The 20,443-nt window shown below is 26.5% G+C and overlaps 1 protein-coding gene across 1 annotated transcript; it reads left to right on the top strand.

The window, feature by feature from the left end:
- Positions 1-9,139: 9,139 nt before the first annotated feature.
- Positions 9,140-11,767, top strand: LOC145836512 (mite allergen Der p 3-like). Its single transcript, XM_082944307.1, has 2 exons — positions 9,140-9,143; positions 11,103-11,767. Exons 1-2 carry the CDS (start codon positions 9,140-9,142, stop codon positions 11,765-11,767), a joined length of 669 nt encoding a protein of 222 aa, XP_082800433.1.
- Positions 11,768-20,443: the final 8,676 nt, after the last annotated feature.

Below are 20,443 nucleotides of genomic sequence, written 5' to 3'. Positions count from 1 at the left end.
TTTTTTCGTATCTAAATTATAAGTTAAAAACACTTCGTAATAAATGTTTGCAAAAGCAACACAAATTATGAAAAATTAAAAAGATAACTATTTTAGTTTTTTAACCTGCTTAAGAAAACCTAATCCAAACATGAAAAACTTTAAAACAATAAAAGGTAAACTTACAAAGTGTAATTTAAATAAAAAATCAAAGAAAAACATTTTATAGCCTATGAACTTTCTGTAAACTTTTTTAAATTTTCAAGTTTATAAAGTAAAAAGGTGTCTAAAAACTTAGCTTTTTGGAATAGTATACAATAGATTTTCTAAATCTAAACACCATAGATGTATTAAATTATGTTTTTTTCAAAATAAAGGGCAGAAGTTTTATTAATTAAGTTTTTTTTATAGCAATTGGAAAATAAACCAAAATCGTTAATTAGTAACGAACTTTTAGGTAAAAAAACTAGTTAAAGTTTTTCAGCAAGTATTTATATTGAAAAAAAAAGAAACCAAAAGTAATAACCTAATGTAATATGATACCAAATACTAGATAAGATCAAAAATTATTTTTTTGAAACACTTATTTAATATACGTGTTATTCACCAAAACATTTTTACGAAAAAGCAAAATCACTTTGTAGAAACATTTTCAAACTACAAACATTTAAACAATAGATATCTATGACCACATTTAATGCAAATATGAAATATTAGTAATATAAATAAATGTTCTATAAATAATTTACTATCTTGTTTGTGTCAATCTAGTGGCTAGTTGTAACATATTTTATCGAAAAATTTTAATAAAAAAAGTCTCACCATTATTCACCCATTCGATCTTATTACCACTTATTTGAATAAGACGGGGGCCCTGGTACGTGGATATTTCTTCAGACATGATTTCGACTGAGTGATCTGTTATTATTAGATATGATTTCGTAAATAAAGCTAGAAAAGTAAAGTCTGATTGTTTTTACAATAAAAAGTTTTTACGCATTTTAAAAGTATCAAATGTAACTTGTTCGGTAATAGTATGTTTCTAAAAAAAAAAATCATTTATTTACGTTACACCTGCATTTAATGAAAATTTACAATACATATAAAATGAATTACAAATTTTATCTTACTTGAAGTTTAACAATTTTATTGAAACTTACGGAGCACACTTGATGAAACATGGCTGTTTATTTTAGGGTGTATATTGATAAAGTATTCCTTCACGAGTTGCCTATTATAAAAAAGAGGATTGGTTCTACAGAAAGTGAAAACAATCCTAAAACCGTGAACTTCACCTGCAATTTATTTTAATGTAACCTCATTTCAGATACTGAGACAAGTTCTCGTAGTTTTTTCAACATTAAGAAAATAAAGCTTGTGATTAAAAAAGTAGAATTATCATTAAAAGTATTTATTTTGTTTTAAAACAACTTACTGTCCTCCATTGCCTGGTTGTTGCCATTGAAAGGTATCAACTCAAACTTAACATCTTCTATATAGCTTAACAGTTGGTGCTCTTCTTTTTGGATCAACAAATTTAAAATTGGACTGCTGTTTAGCAGTACCAACTTCCAGAAATTTTTTGTTCGGCTCTTGTTGTATGAACCGGGCTTGTTTACTGAATAAAAGTTGTTTTGGTTTATTATAGATAGAAATGTTGTACTATAGTTTTTTTAATAAAAAAAAAAATTATATATGAAATAGCTAATGCTTTCTAAGTTTTAAATTTGATATGTTGTTAACAAATGTCTTGAGTAATAAAAGTTTTCACGAACAGTGTTATTGTTTAATGATGATAGTAGTAATTGATGCTCATAAATTTTAAGTAACATAAAGTGTATCTTTTATCATTCAATATTTTATCTTTGCAAAATAATATTTGAATGATCCTATTAAAAGTATTGTTGTATTATTAAAAAAGGTTTTGATTTACTTTTTAAGTGTTCAATTTTTAATAAACAGTTATAGATAAAACTTGAAGCCATTTTTGGTTTTAAGGTAATTAAAGTTGCATACAAACATAGTTTTACAAAAGACGAAGTTCTTATATAAATAAACAAGCTCATATCATAATTAGTTTGGAACTTATAATAAATTAGTTATGCTTAAAAGCTAATTTAATAAAAAAATAAGTTTGTATTGAATTGTTGTATTTTGCAAAGATAGTCAAAGTTTTTGTTATTAAAACATACTTAACATTTTAAGTGCTATGTAGCTTTGAGAAAATATAAAACTGTATATTGTTATTAGTTTTCGTAAACTAGAATTTTTTTTAATTTCTATAAAATTCTAAAACAATTTTCTAAACTGATTACATGTAGATCAATAAAGTATGTATAAGAAGGTTAGAGATATTTAAATTCTTGCTTATATTATAATTCCACATAACTAAGTAAAACTTGTATACAATAAAGTAATTGTTACCTATTGCTAATGCGTTGCAGTATTTTGATAATCTGCTGTATTGCTCTATGCCCGACTGTTCTAACGCTAGAATTGTACTTTGCAACCTTGCGCTTTAAATAAATAATACAATGTTTAGTTTAAAAAAGTCTTTCAAGTGCTTGTTACTTTAAAGACAAACAAAACACAAGTCTGTAAAATGTATGAATAACTTTTAAGAACTACTTTCAAATTAAAAAAAAATTATGAGCAGCTTTTACTCAATCTAAACTTGTATTTTTGTTAGGTTAGTAAAATTACTAAAAGTATTCATAAGTTTTTTAACCGGTGATACATTTTAAAACCTAAAAAGACTTTTATAAACATTTATATGCCTGTTATTTTACTAAGTAGTTATAACTTTAATTATAATATCTTTGTAAACAATTTTGACTTTTATACTAAAACTTATATAAACATTATACAACCACTAATCAACTAACTTGCGTTTTTCGCTTTGCCCTGAACGTAGGATGCAGCTTCTTAAGTTTAGCAAAGGATTAATAAATTTAGCGTTATATTCATGCGACAATCTGGCCGCATCCCTTTGAAAACTTATTTGCAGGGCGATTAGATGGTTATGAATAATTGTTAGAGCCTTCGAGCGGCTATCAAGTTGCTGTTAATATGTTTTTTTATAAATGTGAGATCACGAATTAGTAGTTATTACTTGAATATGACAAACTTATTTTGCATATTTTGCTTATTTTGCAAATTAGTTTTGAATTCATACACATGAGAAACATAATCTAAGCTAATGAAAGTATTTTACTCAAGTTTAAAAGCAAAAGAGTTTTGTTACATAAATTAAAAAAGTTACTGTTAATAAAATTTTAAAACTTATACTAACCAATCTGGCAACATCATCAGCATTTCTTGAGTTAGTAGGATCTTTAGAGTATACCATATTGAATAATTTGCTGTAATTGAGATTACTAACTGTAATTTTCGCTTGAGTAATGAACAGATTAACTGCTAATTGAGAATTCTAGCTACTTTTTCTGTGGAAAAAGTTAACGAGAAGTCTAACTTATTATTTTTTATAAAAAAGTAAATTTACCGGATGACATCACTATATGGTAGATTGTTACCACTATTTAAAACAAATAATTTAATTAAATTATGTTATTTTATAAATATAATTGCTAAAACCATAACAATAATAAAATAGAGCTTTAATTAATGCAAGGGTCGGCAAACCGCGGCCCTCAAAGCCAAAATCTGCGGCCCGCAAGGTACTTTTTAGCTAAAAACATACCCTTTTAAAAACAGTAATAAAATAATAACGTGTTAAAATTTTACAATTAGACTCTTTATTTTATAATATTTAATACTAGTGCTTTACTATTGCTTATTGTATCACTCAAAGAAAAAAAAAACAATTTTTATGTGTTGATTACTTCAAGTGTTTTAAAATACCTGCTGACCGTAAAAACATTTTTTATACAGTGCAGCCTGCGAGCAACTTTTTCTTATATAACACTTATAAAACGCTGCCGACCCCTGTTTTAACAATTAAATTTGAAAATTGAAGTTTTTAAAACAATTAATATAGTATATATTTTATAAATATTCTATATAAATTGAAAAATTTTATAGTAAAAGTGTATTCATAAAGTGTATAAGGCTAGGCGTTTCAGTATTAGGCGCGAACTGAAACAAGAGACCTTTTATATCGCTTTAACCCGTCTATTTTATAGGGATCTTGCTAGATATTTGGATAATAATGATTCGGGCTGTCTTGTTACTATCATAGCATGTTCTTGTTTTTCAATCTTGTTTATAAAACAAACTTGAATTTTTTAACCATATTGGGTACGTTCAGTAGTATATGTGTATAAGTTTAACTTTTAATTTATCGCAGTTTACTAGATGAGCTATAAAATTATTACTTATATTCAAAAACTAAGCTTGACAGCTTACTTTACATACTAATATACGTTTCAAATTAAAAGTAATGCACAGACAATAAGATAAAAATAAATGTACAACTAATAAATACACAAGACTAGTATAAAAGTGCAAGTCAAAAACTACTTCGAACTAAAATATTTTCCTAATTTCCAATAAAAAGGAGATAAATTAACAGGACTACTTTAGTTAAATTTTTCTTGAAAATAGAGTAAAATATTTTAGTTCGAAGTAGTTTTTGACTTGCACTTTTATACTAGTCTTGTGTATTTATTAGTTGTACATTTATTTTTATCTTATATTTAGTAAAAGATAGCGATATCAGTCACACAATGAATATTTCACCAAAGTTATTTATTTTAAATGACAATATTGAAATAATGACAATAAACATTTTTAAAGTTAATTTGTAGCATCTTGTTCAAAAATAGTGTACCATCCATATAAACTAAATTGTCTACATATACTAACATTTTAAATTAATTATTTTATGCAAAGTCTTATATATTTCAAGCTAACCTTTTTCAAATAAGCTGTTAAAAATCAGAATTTTTTTATAAAATGTTAATGAATTTATACTTTAAAACTAGTTCTAGCTATTTTTAAAGTGCTTTAAATTTTTTGTGCTTTTTTTTATTATTTTTTGTAAATTCAACATTCAGCAAATGAAACACTAGTAAGAAAGCACAAACAGCTTTACTAACGTAGTTGTTTCATTAAAAAACGTTTTCTGTTAACAATCTAAACTTTTTTTATTAATTTTATTTTTTTACAGGCTTTCAAAAACCAGTCTAAAGCCGCCAGTGGTGTGTGGCAACCCTTTAATCATTTTAAATGCAACTTACTCAATACACTTCTGGAGTTGTTTAAAAGACTTTATAAAATTTTACATGGACAGCTAATTAGTTTTTGAAATTAAATCAAAAAAGGATTTTTAGTTTAGTTACTAAGCTAAATAGCATATGCAAGCACAACAATACTAATTTAAGTTAGGTTTCTAAATACAACAAATTAAAATGACTACACTCTAAAACAATTATATAAAAACATTACCCACACAAAAAACAACTAATAGTACATTCATTTCTTACATTTTCAAAACAAACTATAAATGGAATACAAAAAAAAATCAGTACAAGTAGTTGATAAAGGTTAGCAGAAATGAATTTTACTTGTTTGCTCAATAAAAATGTCTTTGAATGAATCTTGTCTCAAGTTTTTTTTTAATATTGTAACACACTTAAACTACTAAAGCAGGATTTCCCAAACTGATTTACTAAATCACCCCCTTTTCAGTAATTTGAAAAAAAAATCGCCCCCCCCCCTCCTGATTTCACAAAGTAGTTTTTCTTTTGAGTACAAACTTTTGAGCTACAAAAAGTTGTGTTCGAAATGTAATTTAGTCTGGTACTTCTTATGCACGCACTTTTGTGTTCAAAGTAGTTTACAGGGCTTGAGAAAATAATTTACAGTTATTTTCTTAGAAGCCCAGTAAAGTGTATCAAAATACTTAATTATTAAAAAGCCTTGTGTTATCTGTAATCAATCCTGTTTAAATATGAACTGTTTTGAAACTAATGAAACTGTTAAGTCAGTGGTGGACAATTTTTGTAGTCAGCAATTCATATTTACTAAAAAATCTTTTCTAGTTTCAACTCGTTAAAAAATGTAATTGCGGGCTGCATGATTTTAAAAAAATAACAAATAAGAAAATTAAAAAACTCGAGCAAAGTTGTAATAAACTCATGTACTATTATTGTGATCTAGGAAATAATATTGTGAACTGAAAACGAAATCAAAGCGTATTTTAAAATATTAAGTATCAAAAAAATAAATTTTATTTATTATGCACAAGTAGTTTTCAATTTACTTAGCGGGTCGAAATTCGACTGGATCTGCGACTGGATCTGAGCCTTACGTTATCCATCTGAAATCTTAACTTAAACGTGACATTATAATAATATCTCATATAACAAATTTTGGACATTTAGAAGTTAATACTAAGTAACTTATTTAAGCCGCACAAAATACTTAAATTATTTTATAAATAGACATATTCTAAAATAACTATACCAGAGATTAAAAAAACTAAAAAAATTAACAGTTTATTATACACATAATAAGAAAAAAATTAAAAATTAATTTCTGATCTAGTTTGAGGAAGTTTGACCGAATGGTTGATTATCTCACATGAAAAGTGGTTTCATCAACAGCTTCAGTTAATGCAGTAAATTTATTAATTTCAATACTAAGATATTTTGTAAGCAAGTTAGTTAAAAATTTAATTTTAAACTTTTTAAACTATTTGTTTCGTAGTAGAATACCATGAAATAGTACTTGACTTGGAATAATCTTTAGGGAGCTAAACCTTAATTCTAACAATTTTTTTTTCTTTATTTAAATTCAAAAAAAAATCCAATGTTTTACACTTAATTCTGTGAACAGAAAGTAATCAATTAAAAAAAACTTTTAACTAGGTTTAAATTTTGTTTTGTAACTGTAGCAGTCTTTTTGATGGCTTATTCAATTCTGTTTAAAAAGTTTTTTTTTCTAATGATTAGCCCATAATAATTTAACAGAGGAAAATAGTGAAAAACTAAAAGCTAGTGTTGAAGTATTAAAATAAACAAGTATATTCTAATTGCTAATATAATTAAATTAATAAAAAACAAAAAACAGTTGTATTAATAGTCTAAAACTCCTTATATAATAATAATTTTTTTAACAATAATAAATCAAGTTAGAAAATAAAATTGAGTTTAAGAAATTTTTAAATGAAAGAGTAGAAGTCATTTAAAATAGAGACCTCAAATTTATACTCTTTTAAAACCAAAAAATTCATTTTAGAATTTAAAACTTTAATGGTTATCAAAATTTTACAGTCATATAATAGTTATATAGTTATATAAGTTATATACGGATTAAACAAGTAATAACAAAAACCTTTCAAATAAAGGTCTTTCAAACAAATATTTTAATTTTATCACTATGCTATAAAAACTTTTAGTGTAATGTAAAACGACGAATATGAACTACAAAATTAACCAGGTCAAAATAAAACTATTAACAACTTTAAAACATAAATTATTTAATAAATATAGTAGACTTCCGCTTAAGTTCGCACTTCGAAAGAAATTAAAAAGTGCAAACTAAAAAAATTATTACCATATTTTTTTTTACAAAATGACAAATTCAATATGTTATATGTAATAATGTTATGAATAAACATGAAATCCACTAAAACATAAAATAAACATTCATTAAAATAAAACATATCTATATAAGCTAACAAATACTATATACATTTTGTTTTATTAATATTTGGTTAGTAAAGACTTTATTTTAATTATATATAAGAAAATATAAATTTGCTCTTTTTATTTGGGTAAAAAGTGCGAACTCAAGAGGAAGTCCACCGTAATTAATATTCATTAGGCATTATGCAAACCTGTTGTAGAATAAATAGCTTAATAAAGTTGCTATTATTAAAGACTACTTAAATACAATACAAACCAGGTTAAATAAGAAGTTTTCAAAAGATTAAATCAAATTAAAAAACTTTCATAAAATAATGTCTGCTACTGAAGTCTAATATAATGTGAAGGATGAGGTTCATGACTGCTTGCAAGTTTTTCTAATCTGATTCTTAATCAGTAAAATAGAGCCTTAAGTCACCTCCTTTATAAATATCTAGATCAGATCTTTTGCTCAAGATGTTGGTAACTGAACTGAAAGCTTTCTCAACAACATAGCTAGAAGGAAAAGCTATAAACAACAATCTAAATTCCTCTTAAATGATTGGATACTTTTGCCTTAGTTTTTGTTGAGTCCCAAAGCTTTCATATCGTTCTTTGGAAGAATTTACTTTAAGTTTAAGGTCAGTTTGTAAGTCTGAGAAGGTTTCCTGTATGTCGTTTATTTCAAAAGTATCTGCCTCGAAGGAATCCATATTTTTATCTATATGATAGCTATTTTGTGTCAAATCTAAATTTTACTACTTAATATGTTAAAATCGTTAAAAATTCCAGGTTTTTTTTGCCGAACTTGTCAAGTTCCAGGTTTTTCCAGGTTTCTAGGTAAATTGGCAACCCTGTATAGTTTTATTTCTTAGTCTTACTTGGTGACTTTTCAAAAAACAACTGGAAATATCATTAGGTGATAGTTAATAAAAAATAACATAGATTTTTACAAACCATTTATGATCCCAAATAACATATATATCAGTTTATAAAATAGTGAGAGGGATTTCAATCATCTATGATATATGTAATTGTTAAACAAGGAAGTATATGAATGAAAATATAGTATTTACTTGAAAGTAGGAGTCATAAGCACTTGATTTTTTTCTATTTTTTACATTAATAGAATAAACTTTTTTGTTTAAGTTTAACCTCAGGGTCAAACAATTAATAGCAAGTTAATATTAGTAAAATAGCAAGAAAAAAGTAAACATCTCATGACAGCCCGAAATTTTAAAATCGCCCCCTTATCGCCCCATTACTAGTTATCGCCCACCCTTTCGCCCCCTTACTAATTATCGCCCCCCAAATAACTAAAATCGCCCCCAGGGGGGCGATATCGCCCACTTTGGGAAACCCTATACTAAAGAAACATTTGAAATCATTTCAAGAGCTGTTTATATCAGGGCTTTCAAAAGAGATCCATGTAGACCCTTTACATGGTATCTTAGCAGGTCAGGGGACAATGAGCTACAAAAAGATCAAAGGTAGGGCCCATGACTAGTAAACGGCCATAAGGGAGTTTTTAATTAAATTTAAAGAGGAATTAAAAACTTACTCTAGATATTATGGGTTTTTATTGAAAATTAAAAATGTATGAAGATCAAAAAAAAAGGTCTTAATTGCAATATACAAGAGATTTTAAAGTTACACTATATATTTTAATGATTGTAATGGATAGGAGCAATAGTTTTGAAATTTCTGAAAAAAAAGTTTATGAAAATGAAATAAGAAACATAGAAATAATACAGTAGTCTTTTTTTAGTTAGTTTTCTTTTCATTAATAGTCATTTCTTTTCAATTATCATGTTTCAATAAAAGTAGTTGTAAAGTATTTTTGATCTTAAAATATTTTTTAAATGACATATATGCGGTTCAATTAATTAATTAGCTGTAATCAACATAATTAAAGTTACTTAATGATTTTTTTAGTTCAAATCTCAATAAGTTAGAATAGCTTTAATTTAAGTAAAATTTTTAACACAAAGATTTTCTTAAGGCCTCTGAGAGCTGGGGGAGTTCACTTTAATCTTTACAAGTTTTGCTTCTTTTGCAAATGCTTGTTATGTACTGTTTGACCTTAGCTGTCAGAAATTTTTAACAGCTTTACAAAGTTCAAAGTAACTTTTAAGGTATAAATGATCAAAATCAGTTAACTCATTAAGTTTTTTGGGTGGGTGTCACTTTTGCACAAAGGGTTGCTTTTAAACAAAGACACTTTTGCATGGCTTAACTTTTCCACAAGTTGTCACTTTGCATTTATTCATCCTAAACCTAGCCATAACTCAAACCCTTACCTTAGCCTTAGCCCTAACCTTGACTCTAAATATACGCCAAAGTAACACCTTGTGCAAAAGTAGACTCCATGCAACAGTTATTTCGTACAAAACAAACCCATCCCAAGGTTTCTTGTAAAAGGAGTAAACCAAAACCGCAAAAAAAACTGTTTTACTAAAAATGTATTATCTCTTTTATTTTAAAAGCAAACATCTTAAATTTTTACAGTAAGTCCATTGCTGATTTTTAAGTCTTTTTAACGCAGGATTTTTTTAACTTAAAAAAAAAACACCTTTTTTTTACTTTAAAATTTTTAAAAAAATATAAATTTTCCTTTATTTTTCAAACATTTTTCTTTAAAATTATACAGTAAGTCCATTACTAATATTTAAACCTTTAAAATACAGTAATTTTTTTAACTTTCAAAAAAACCGTCTATTTTTTATATTTTAAGGTTATTAAAATCTAAATATTGAAAATCTTATAAACTGCATAAGTAAAAGATTTTAAACTTAATTTCAATTAAATTTTTAGCATTATTAGACATTTCAACAGGTGTTTATGACTATTTTTGTTGGTTTATATTTATTAGAAATACTACTTAAGTGTAATGTTTTTTTTTTATAATAGTTAAAATTACTAATCTAAAGATTATTTTAAAGAACTAAATAAATTTTGATTTATTCAGGTTATTTGAAAAAGCTCAGGTTTATTTGAAGTTTATTGTAAAACGCAGGGTTTTTGGGTTTTTTCTTAATCTCAGGCTAGTTTTTTTGATTGCAAATACTTTTTTTTATGTTTTTTTCTTTAACTTAATGTTTTTTTGTTATTACAATGACTTGACTATGCATTCAAGCATTATTTACTATCTGCAGCTGCTCTTACATTTTTTTTAGTTTTCTTACAAATTCAGGCTGACTTAGGCTAGTTTCTAGTAACTCAGATTGGTTTTATTTTACACTAAAATAATGTCAACCCTTGAAAATGCAAAAACCTGTTTACGCATTTCTGCAGTTTTGTTTTCACACGTTTTATAAAACTTCTTAAAATTTTTTCCTTAATTGTTTTATAATAATTTATAATAATCAAACAGTTTCCAGCTCTTATATTTTCATCACAACCTGATAAAATATGCAGTGATTATTATTGAAAAAATGAAGCTCTTAATTTTTGTTTTGTTGTACTTCGTTTGCACCAGCGATGGTCAAATGATTGGTGGCAAAAAAGCGGTAGACGGATAGTTTCCTTTTGCAGTGCAACTTTTTGAGAAGAATGCAGAAAATATAGACAGTTTTATATGTGGAGGAGCGATCATAGACGAGCATTTTGTTATTACCGCCGCTCATTGCGTATTGGATCGAGTGGATGAAAGGGGAACTAGAAAGTGTTCTGGCATCAGCGTAGTCGTTGGAACCGTTCACTCGGATGAAGCGAAACATCCCGAAGGAGAACAAATAAATAGGGAGCAGAAACAGAAAATGAAAGTCGACAAAATTATTCCCTACCATGAAAGTTACTATGAAACAGATGGTACTTACGACTTAGCGTTGCTCTACTTCAAGAATCCGTTACCTGTTTCTAACGCTGCAAACTCGTTTGTCAAGAAAATAAAACTTGCAAATCTAGGGAATAATGAAAAAATACTTGATAACTTTCCACCAATTGAACACAACTATACGATGTTGGGTTGGGGTTGTACAAAATGGAAGGACGAATCGCATTATGATATTCAGAATGACATACTAGTTAAAAAAATGGTTTACTCTGAAAGGCGGTGTTGTTTTAAGTATGATAAGGACGCGAAAGTTGTTGATAATTTTACTGCTTTTGAAAAAATAGAAATCTGGAGCACTGCATTTGTCTTCGCGCAGAAAACAAGGGAGGACATATTCTTAAAGGAGACTCTGGTAGCCCATTAGTTTATAAACTTGGTGGTGAATTAGTCCTTGCTGGTATTGCTCATGGATCTAGGTATACCTTTAGAAATATAGACAACCAAAAAAAAACTTATGATGTTAAATTAGACTACCTTAAATATGTAAAGGTAACTAGCGAGGAAGTAAATAACTGGATTATAAATACTATGGACGAGACAAAACGCATCAAAATTTACATCAAAAGTCAAGATATGAAGGTTACACTGATTTTGATGGGTGTCATTGGAATGATTATTGCCTATGTTTGTACAATATATGATGCACAAAAATTAAAGCTAAAGCATGAAGATATGCTACATAAATGTAATAAAATCTATTTTTATAAAAACTGTTGATAAATGTTGTAGATGTATGAAGTGGTTTTGTTAGATTTTAAGTTTAAAAGTCTCGTTCTACTGCAGTTGGCATGAAGTTTTCTTAATTCTTTAGATTTAAATTATTACTCATAGGTGCAGTTATAAAAACTACAAATAAGCTTCTTACTTTATTACGATGTTTTTTCATACAGGAAATATACATCATTTTTCGTTTTAAGATTTAGTCGGGTATGAATCAATTTAACTACTAGATAACTATTCATAAATATTTTGTATTAACTTATTTTTGATTTTTGTTTTATCTTTTACAACATATAATAAGGGTGGAAAACTTTTCTTGTTGACGTGCCGGGTTTTAAAAAAGTTACCGGTCAAACATATAAAAAAATATATTTTGGCTGACTGACTTATTACAAAAAAAAAAGAAAACAACCTTTAGATACGAAGTTGTAACGATATAACCATTTAATAAGTAGGGCATATGAAGTTATATTCATATATATGTATTTTAGAACATTTAAAGAGCACATTTAACATAAAAAGCTAAATGTTACTTATTTTAACAAGATATTTTTAAGTTTAAATGTACGTCGCACGCAAGATATTTTTGCTTGGTGGGCGACGTCCAGCCTGATAGCCGTATATTGCCCATTTCGGACTAATTAGCATGTAGAGTTAAGTGAAACTATAATGCTGCTCTGCAGACCGAAACTACCTGAGTATCCCGATTCCTGCTAAAAGCAAATAGTTGTGCAAGATTGTAGCTGTAATATATATATAAGCTCTTTGCTAAACACATTTGCTGCGCACAACCCTATCTTTCAAAGCGTAAGTAGTAATTTGTTCGTCTTCAATATAAAGAAAGAACAAATTATCCTGAAAGTATCGCGTAATGATTCAATCCAATGTATAATGAAAGATCAAAAATTAACTTTCATAGTTAAATTAAAAAATATTTTAGAAATAGACGTTCAGAATTCTAATTGGCAATTACATACATTTTATAAGAAACGTTTAAATACTGTAAAATATTGTAAAATATTGTTTGTAAAATAACTATAAACCGATATGTATTTTTTTTAGATCGTAATATATTATAAAGAACCTGATTTGTGTTTTGAAGCTATTTACACTTTACATGGTTTTAATTTAAATAAGCTAATGAAAAAGCCGACGGTGAACCAAATTAAAGGTAAAAAACGTACAATTAACAAATTATTCTAACTAATTCTTTATAAAAGCTAAAAACTTTAGATCAAAGTAAGTATTGAAAGATCTTTGATTGTTTTACGACACCAATAACATAGAATTTAATTCGTTTTAGGAATACTCTGATATCATTAAACTTCATTTGAAATGTTGATCAGGACTCGAAACGTTTGTTTGATAAACTGAAGAACTAAAAAAAAATTTTGTTAACTTATTTTGCTACCTAATCTAGAAAACTGTCATTTTTGTGAATATTATGGGTGCACGACTATACAAATTCTGACAATTCAATTTCCGACAACTCAAATTCAGACAATTCGAATTCCGACAACTCAAACTCGACAATACAAATTCCGACAACTCAAATTTGGACAATTAAAATTACGACAACTCAAATTTGGACAACTCAATTTCCGACAACTCAAATTCAGACTATTCAAATTCCGACAAGTCAAATTCGGACAATTCAAATTCCGACAACTCAAATTTGAACAATTCAAATTCGGACAATTTGAATTCCGACAACTCAAATTTGGACATTTCTAAATATGACAACTCAAATTCGGATAATTCAAACTACGACAATTGAACTATTTAGACAAGACGACTAAAATAGGCACATATGTTACTATAAATTATGTAATGAGAATTATAAGTTTTATCAAATGTTGCTTTTTAGATTTGAAATATTATAGCCGAAACTGATAAAACATTTTTTTTACCATACTATTATTTTATTTTCTTATGGCAACATAATTAGATAACACAATTTAAATAAGTATATGTATCAACATTTTAAATTGAAAATGTTTGTATTTTTAGATGACAAACAATTTTATAATCAAACTTTTCTTAAAGTCAAAATTATATTTTATAACTATTTATTACAAAATTTAAGGTTTACAAACTGTTGGGAATACGTTTTTAGTACTTTTTATAGTGGTTATGTTTACGATGATATAAATTTAAATTAGTAATGTAATTAAAAAGTATTGTTTCGTTGAGAAAAAATTATTTAAATCAGTATATGTCGAACAGTTATTGTTTATATTAAAAAACCACAGTTACTTGATCACTTATTACTTTTTTATTAACAAAAATCTAATCAAATTTAAAATAAAATTTTAAAGTAATCATTACACAAATTAAGGGATATTAAATTTTATCTTTTTAAATATCTCTGAATAATAGAATAGGTAATTATAAAGTTTAAAAACATTATTGTTTTTAAATACTACGAAATATTTTCTAGTATGAATAATAGAAAACGTAATTATATTTTAATTTTAGTGTAATGCTTTAGTTCATGAAAAGCTTAAATTTATAAAATGTTTTGTACGACACTATATTAATCCATAATATTTCTTGTTTTCGTCGCTTCGGCTGTTAAGCCGAAGTATTTCATGTCGAATTATTTTGTTAGTACAATTTGTTGTAGTTTATTGCACGTTAATTCATTGTAAATATAGTCTAAACTTATTGAATCGATTTCATTTTACAAGAAGTTTAAGCTTTCTAACAATAAATTATAGTTTAAGTAATCTAACTGCTTTATAAAACTGTTTTAATAAACAGAAGTTTAGGTTTAATCAAAACTTATAATCTATTAGATTAATAGTACAAGTCAAGTTTATATTCTGTATGCCTACTTTATTAATTAACGAGATTATATAAAAAGTAGCGTAGAACTACCTAAGGACATCAATTTATTAGCGCGTTATAGTCAGTAACCGCCAGGACCGCGTATTATAACCAAGCGTGTCTCTTAGATTGGTTTAATATAAGGAAAGATATTACCTCTGATTTTAAACTAAACAAAATTTTACGACAAAAATGGTGTTTTTATCACTATACATAAGTTAAAATTCAATTTTCAAAATATGTTTCTTTCAAGTCAAATTCGTACAGTTTTTTTTGTGTAAAACTATGATACAAAGTGTATTAAAAACTTTGTATTATTGACTTTAGTTGGCTGGTCATTTTCACTCTGAGGGCCGGATCTGGCCCGCGGGCCATAAGTTGCCAAACTCTACTCTATAACAAAAGGAGATTAAAAGACAACATAACATCTTGAAGACTTAAAAACAAAACTTAACAAATTTAAAAACACATCGCTTTAAAACGACAAGTATGGAGATATACAATCAAAAGTTAAGATAAAAATATATTCTTATTGTTAAACTTTTTATAAAATAGAATTTTATTTTAATATTCTTATGTATTTATTTTAAAATTAAAATTTATTATTTAAAATAATAATAAATTAAACAATCAATGCTGTCAAAGCTTTAATAGCAAAAAATTAAACGAGGTACTTGCTATAAAAATAAATAATTCTTGAAACATTTTTTGTATGTTGATTGTTTTTTTTATCGGAGTCTTAGTTGTCGGCATTTGAATTGTCAAAATAAAAAATGTCAGGTTTGAAATGTCGGAGTTTAAGTTGCTAGAATTTAAATTTTTCGAACTTTAATTGTCCGAATTTAAATTATCGAAATATAAATTGCCACAATTTGAGTTTAAAAATTTTAAATGTTAGAGTTTGGGTGGTCAGAACTCGAATTGTCGAAATTTAATTTGTCCGAATTTGAATTGTCGTAGTTTGAATTGTCCGAGTTTGAGTTGTCGTAGTTTGAATTGTCCGAATTTGAGTTCTCGGAATTTGAATTGTCCGAATTTGAGTTGTCGGAATTTGAATTGTCCGAATTTAAATTGTTCGAATTTGAATTTTCCGAGTTTAGATTTTCGTAGTTTGAATTGTCGGGATTTGAGTTGTCGGAGTTTGAATTGTCGGAATTTGAGTTGTCGGAATTTGAGTTGTCGGAATTTGAATTGTCAGATTGTTGGAATTTGAATTGTCAGAATTTGAATAGTTAGAATTTGAATAGTCATTTAACCAATATTATTTAGTCGTTATTTTAAAATAGAACTACTTAAAATTAATATGTTTTAATTCAATAGTTTGAAACTTAGCATTGCAAAATCATACTTAAACTAAAATTTATTGTCATTATTAGTTGAAGTAAAATATTATTTTAAGCGTTGAGTATTTATTTATAGAAATCTATAAATTTCAGAAAAATTTATTATTTGGTATAGATTTAATGTCCTTAATCGTTATATCTATATTTAAATATGCAGCTTAACTTAAAAAATGTAGCTGAATTTATGTCAGATAAATAATTTTTGGAACAATTTATTGAAAACAGTTATGATATCAACGCTGAAAATATGGTCAAAGGACCTGATGTACATAAAGACTTTTCGATCATTATATTTTTTTGATTAGAATATAAGTAATGTTAGTCGCTCTAAAAAGATTAGCATGAACATAGAACTATGTAAAAATATATTTATTTTTAGGTACAAAATTGTTCGTAGATAGCTCATAAAGACTAATTTTTCGAAAACTGGTACTAAATTAGAATCTAAAACTAGGTAAAACCAAATAATGGTTTAGAATTAAGTTCTCAACCAAAGAGATATAAAAATAAAACAAATGATATATTTTATATGAAAATCAATTTAACTATTAGCATTGTTACCTTTTTTCTGAAAAAAGTAAAACTAATAAATACGTATAAGTCTAAATTCTCCTACCAAAAAACTTAATTGCATATAATGACCTGCTTAAAACGAAAATTAAAATCAGTAAACATTTATTAAATGAAAATAGATTTTACAGTATGTATTAATAAATAAAATGAAAACAACCATCTTAGTCTATTTGTTCTAATTTTTCTCAACTGTAGCAGTTTTTTTTCAAGTGAGAAACTTTAACCTAACAAAACTTATCAAGAAACTTTATAATTTCAAATGTTTTTTTGACTATTCATCTTTTCAACATCTTATTTTAATATTTTAGCTCCAACTAAAATAGCTTAGCAGCATACCCTAACATATGGCTAAAAATGTCTATATTTGGGTTGTAGTAATACAAGTTTATAACAAAAAGATTTTGAAAATTTGTTACTTCTTGTACAGCCTCCAAAAAGCTTGTTCTTTTTAGCAAGTGACGCATTTTCATAGTTTTTGACCATGTTTGGCATCAACTTCCATGTATCTGCTACATGGTCATATGCCTCGACACATTTAAAATTCTACCATAAAACTCTCATCAGAAATTGCGTCTCTGCCTTCAAAAACTACATAAAAAGCGAATTCTATTTTTTCGTTTACCGCAGTAAGTTTTGTCCATGTGTAGTCTGAATTATTAAATTTCATGCGTCTAACTTCGTCAGAAACAGACACTTCGAAAGCATTAACATTACCCATAAACGAACAATACCTTACTACATTTAAGCAACTAAAATCGTCAAAAAAACACGTAATTTTTCCTGAAATTAGTTTTAAAGCAGGAGCTGTTAACAACAATAAGCAAACCTTCAAAAAAGACCATTAGTTTATTGAACGATAAAAAAAGCGCTTAAAAAGTTTGGGCTAAAGGACCTGGTGTACAAAGGAACCTTTCGATTATCGAGTCGTACACCACATACTTATAAAGTTTCTTACGAGCTATTAAACATAGTTCTTATATCATTTAAATATTTAAATTTTTAGTAATGAACAATCAATTAAACAAAAAAAAAAGAAAGAAGATAAAACTAAACGAAAATTAACTGAACTTTGTGTTTTACTGTACAATGAATTACCGTGTATGCTACGGTCTTTGTTATCACAACCACAAAATTACTGCATTAAACACATTTAACTCTAAGTCAATGTTTAGGTAGCTGCTTGCTAATATTTTTGAAACACATCTAAAGTCTAACTCTAATTCTTATTTATACTCAACAACAACAGGGAAACGACGTTCATTAAACAGCATGGTACATTTGAGAACTTAGAAATTGAAACCTGTGATAACTTATAAAGAGCCAATACATTGTTAAAGTTAATTTTATCCTCGATGCATTTGTAGATTTCTTTTAATAAATCTCCATTCAACAAAATTTTGTTTTTGTTCAAAGTTAGTATGTATGTTTTGTTTTCTGATTTCATTTTTCCTTAAACGAAAAATAGAATGGTATAAGCATTGAAAGATCTAATCGAATATAAATTATAAAAAAAATTTAAGTGTCTAATTACTCTACTATAGAGCTAAACAAATTACGGACTGTTAGATGTGCATGTCCTACCAAGTTATTTTCTTCAAACCTCATCGTTTTTTTATATTTTTTATATCAGTTACTTAAATTGTTTTACTATTAGCTTGACTACTTAAAAAGCTTCGCTATTTTTATTATTCTTTCGTATTTAGCATTAATTTTTATACGTCTTTAAATAAGTATTTCAGTTTGTTTGAAACTTTAAATTTTATAAGATTGTTCAACACCAGGTTGGTAATTTTTTTGTTTGGTGTTTCAGATGGCTATGTTTTGTGGAAACGACTCAGGAATGTACGGCGTCATTTTAGTACAAAGTGATACTTTAGCACGGAGTTACACTTTAGCTGAAAGTGACACTTTAGCACGGAAGTTATTTTGCACATTTTTTTTTATATCGTATATAACATTTGTACTAAACATTTAAAAATAAAAATAAAGAACTATGCTACATTTAAAGTAAAAGTTAAGAAGCTTTAAATGTGTTACAAGTTTAAGCTTGAAATAAAACTTCGTGTTTGAATTGTGTTACTAGTTATTTTAAAACAAACTTAGTTTTTAACTGATTAGATAAGAGAAAATTTACAAATTATATTAACTCATTTTAATATAAAATTTAAACGAAGACATTTTGTGTTTAACTTTAGTGTTCAACATAAAACTATTTTTGTAATCTAGTTATACACACAAGCTCTAGATTTCTAAAAACTTTCTTGTAAGCTTAAATAAAGTCTATATTCAAATACTTTTATGGCTAAAGCATTTTGCTAAACACTAAAAGAAAAATATACAAATCTATATTTTATCAGTTTATATAATATCATTCAATTTTTATAGTGTTAAACAAAAAAAAAAACTTTCGATAAACGAAAGGTTTTATTTGTGCACCAGCTCTTAGGACCAAAGTTTTAAGCGTATTTTTTGTCGTTCAAAAAACTATACTTATAACTTTAGTAAGTGATCTTCCCTTGAACTAACACATTTTTAGTGCCTAAAATGTTAACTCAACAGGGTACTGATTGCATTAAGAAGCTCAGTTTCGAACATTTAATTCAATGTAATCTTAATTATTATTTTAATCATCAACTAAAAAGCATCGATTGTGCTGAAGTAAAGCTACATGAAAAAAATATTTTCTGTGCTAAACTGTCACTCCATGCAAACGTGATGCCGTGCTAAAGTGACACTCCGTACTAAAGTGACGATCTGCTTTTCTGACACTTACACATATTTTATAATGAACCAGTTTTATTGATATATACTTTTACTTAGTCTTATTATATAACTATAATCAAATAACTATGAAATTAACTGTACATCTTGTAATCTAAGTATCTATACAACATATATGAAATTATTATATTTTACACTTTTTGTCGTTACAACTAAGACGCCAATAGTATAAAAATGATTTAGGGTTAACGAACACAGCATAAGTCTGAAAATTTGTTTAATATTTAAACGCAACAGTTAGCAAATGTCTTACCTAGTTTACCAAACTCGTTTGATATTTGCAGATATTTTTTACTTTTAGATTTAGACAGTTTTCTCTACTAAGTTCCACTAAATGATAAACTAGAGCATCTTTACAAGTACTATCACTTATTTAAAGTTTCTAAAGAATTGTTTTGTGTTGGTTTTTCCTCCTATCACTTCCGTTAAAAAGACTTGTATTCAATGAAACTGGAATGCTTTGTGAAGTAAATTTATCCGGAGTTTTTAAACTATATCTCAGATTGTTTTTTTTTAATTGTTTATATATAGACTTAAATGTTGTTTTCTTAATAGTCTATATAAAAATATTAATTCTTTAAAACTACATTTGTATAAGTTAGCTATGCATACAATATAAAGTTTAAGAATGATATAACATGCAAAATCAAAGTAAAATAATAAACAATTACATAAAGATTTTAAAACAAAACAGAAAAAACCGAATTTTTGTAAAATAATAAAAAGTTGTTATTTTTTTGAACGAAACCTAAATACTAATAAAAAATACTTAACTTTAAAATAATTACCAAAAG

The sequence above is a fragment of the Thalia democratica genome, chromosome 5, assembly GCF_965202585.1.
Source record: "Thalia democratica chromosome 5, ktThaDemo2.hap1.1, whole genome shotgun sequence".
Classification (NCBI taxonomy): domain Eukaryota; kingdom Metazoa; phylum Chordata; class Thaliacea; order Salpida; family Salpidae; genus Thalia; species Thalia democratica.
Note: the sequence above shows the minus strand (reverse complement) of the source record. Positions and strands in the feature narration are given on the sequence as shown.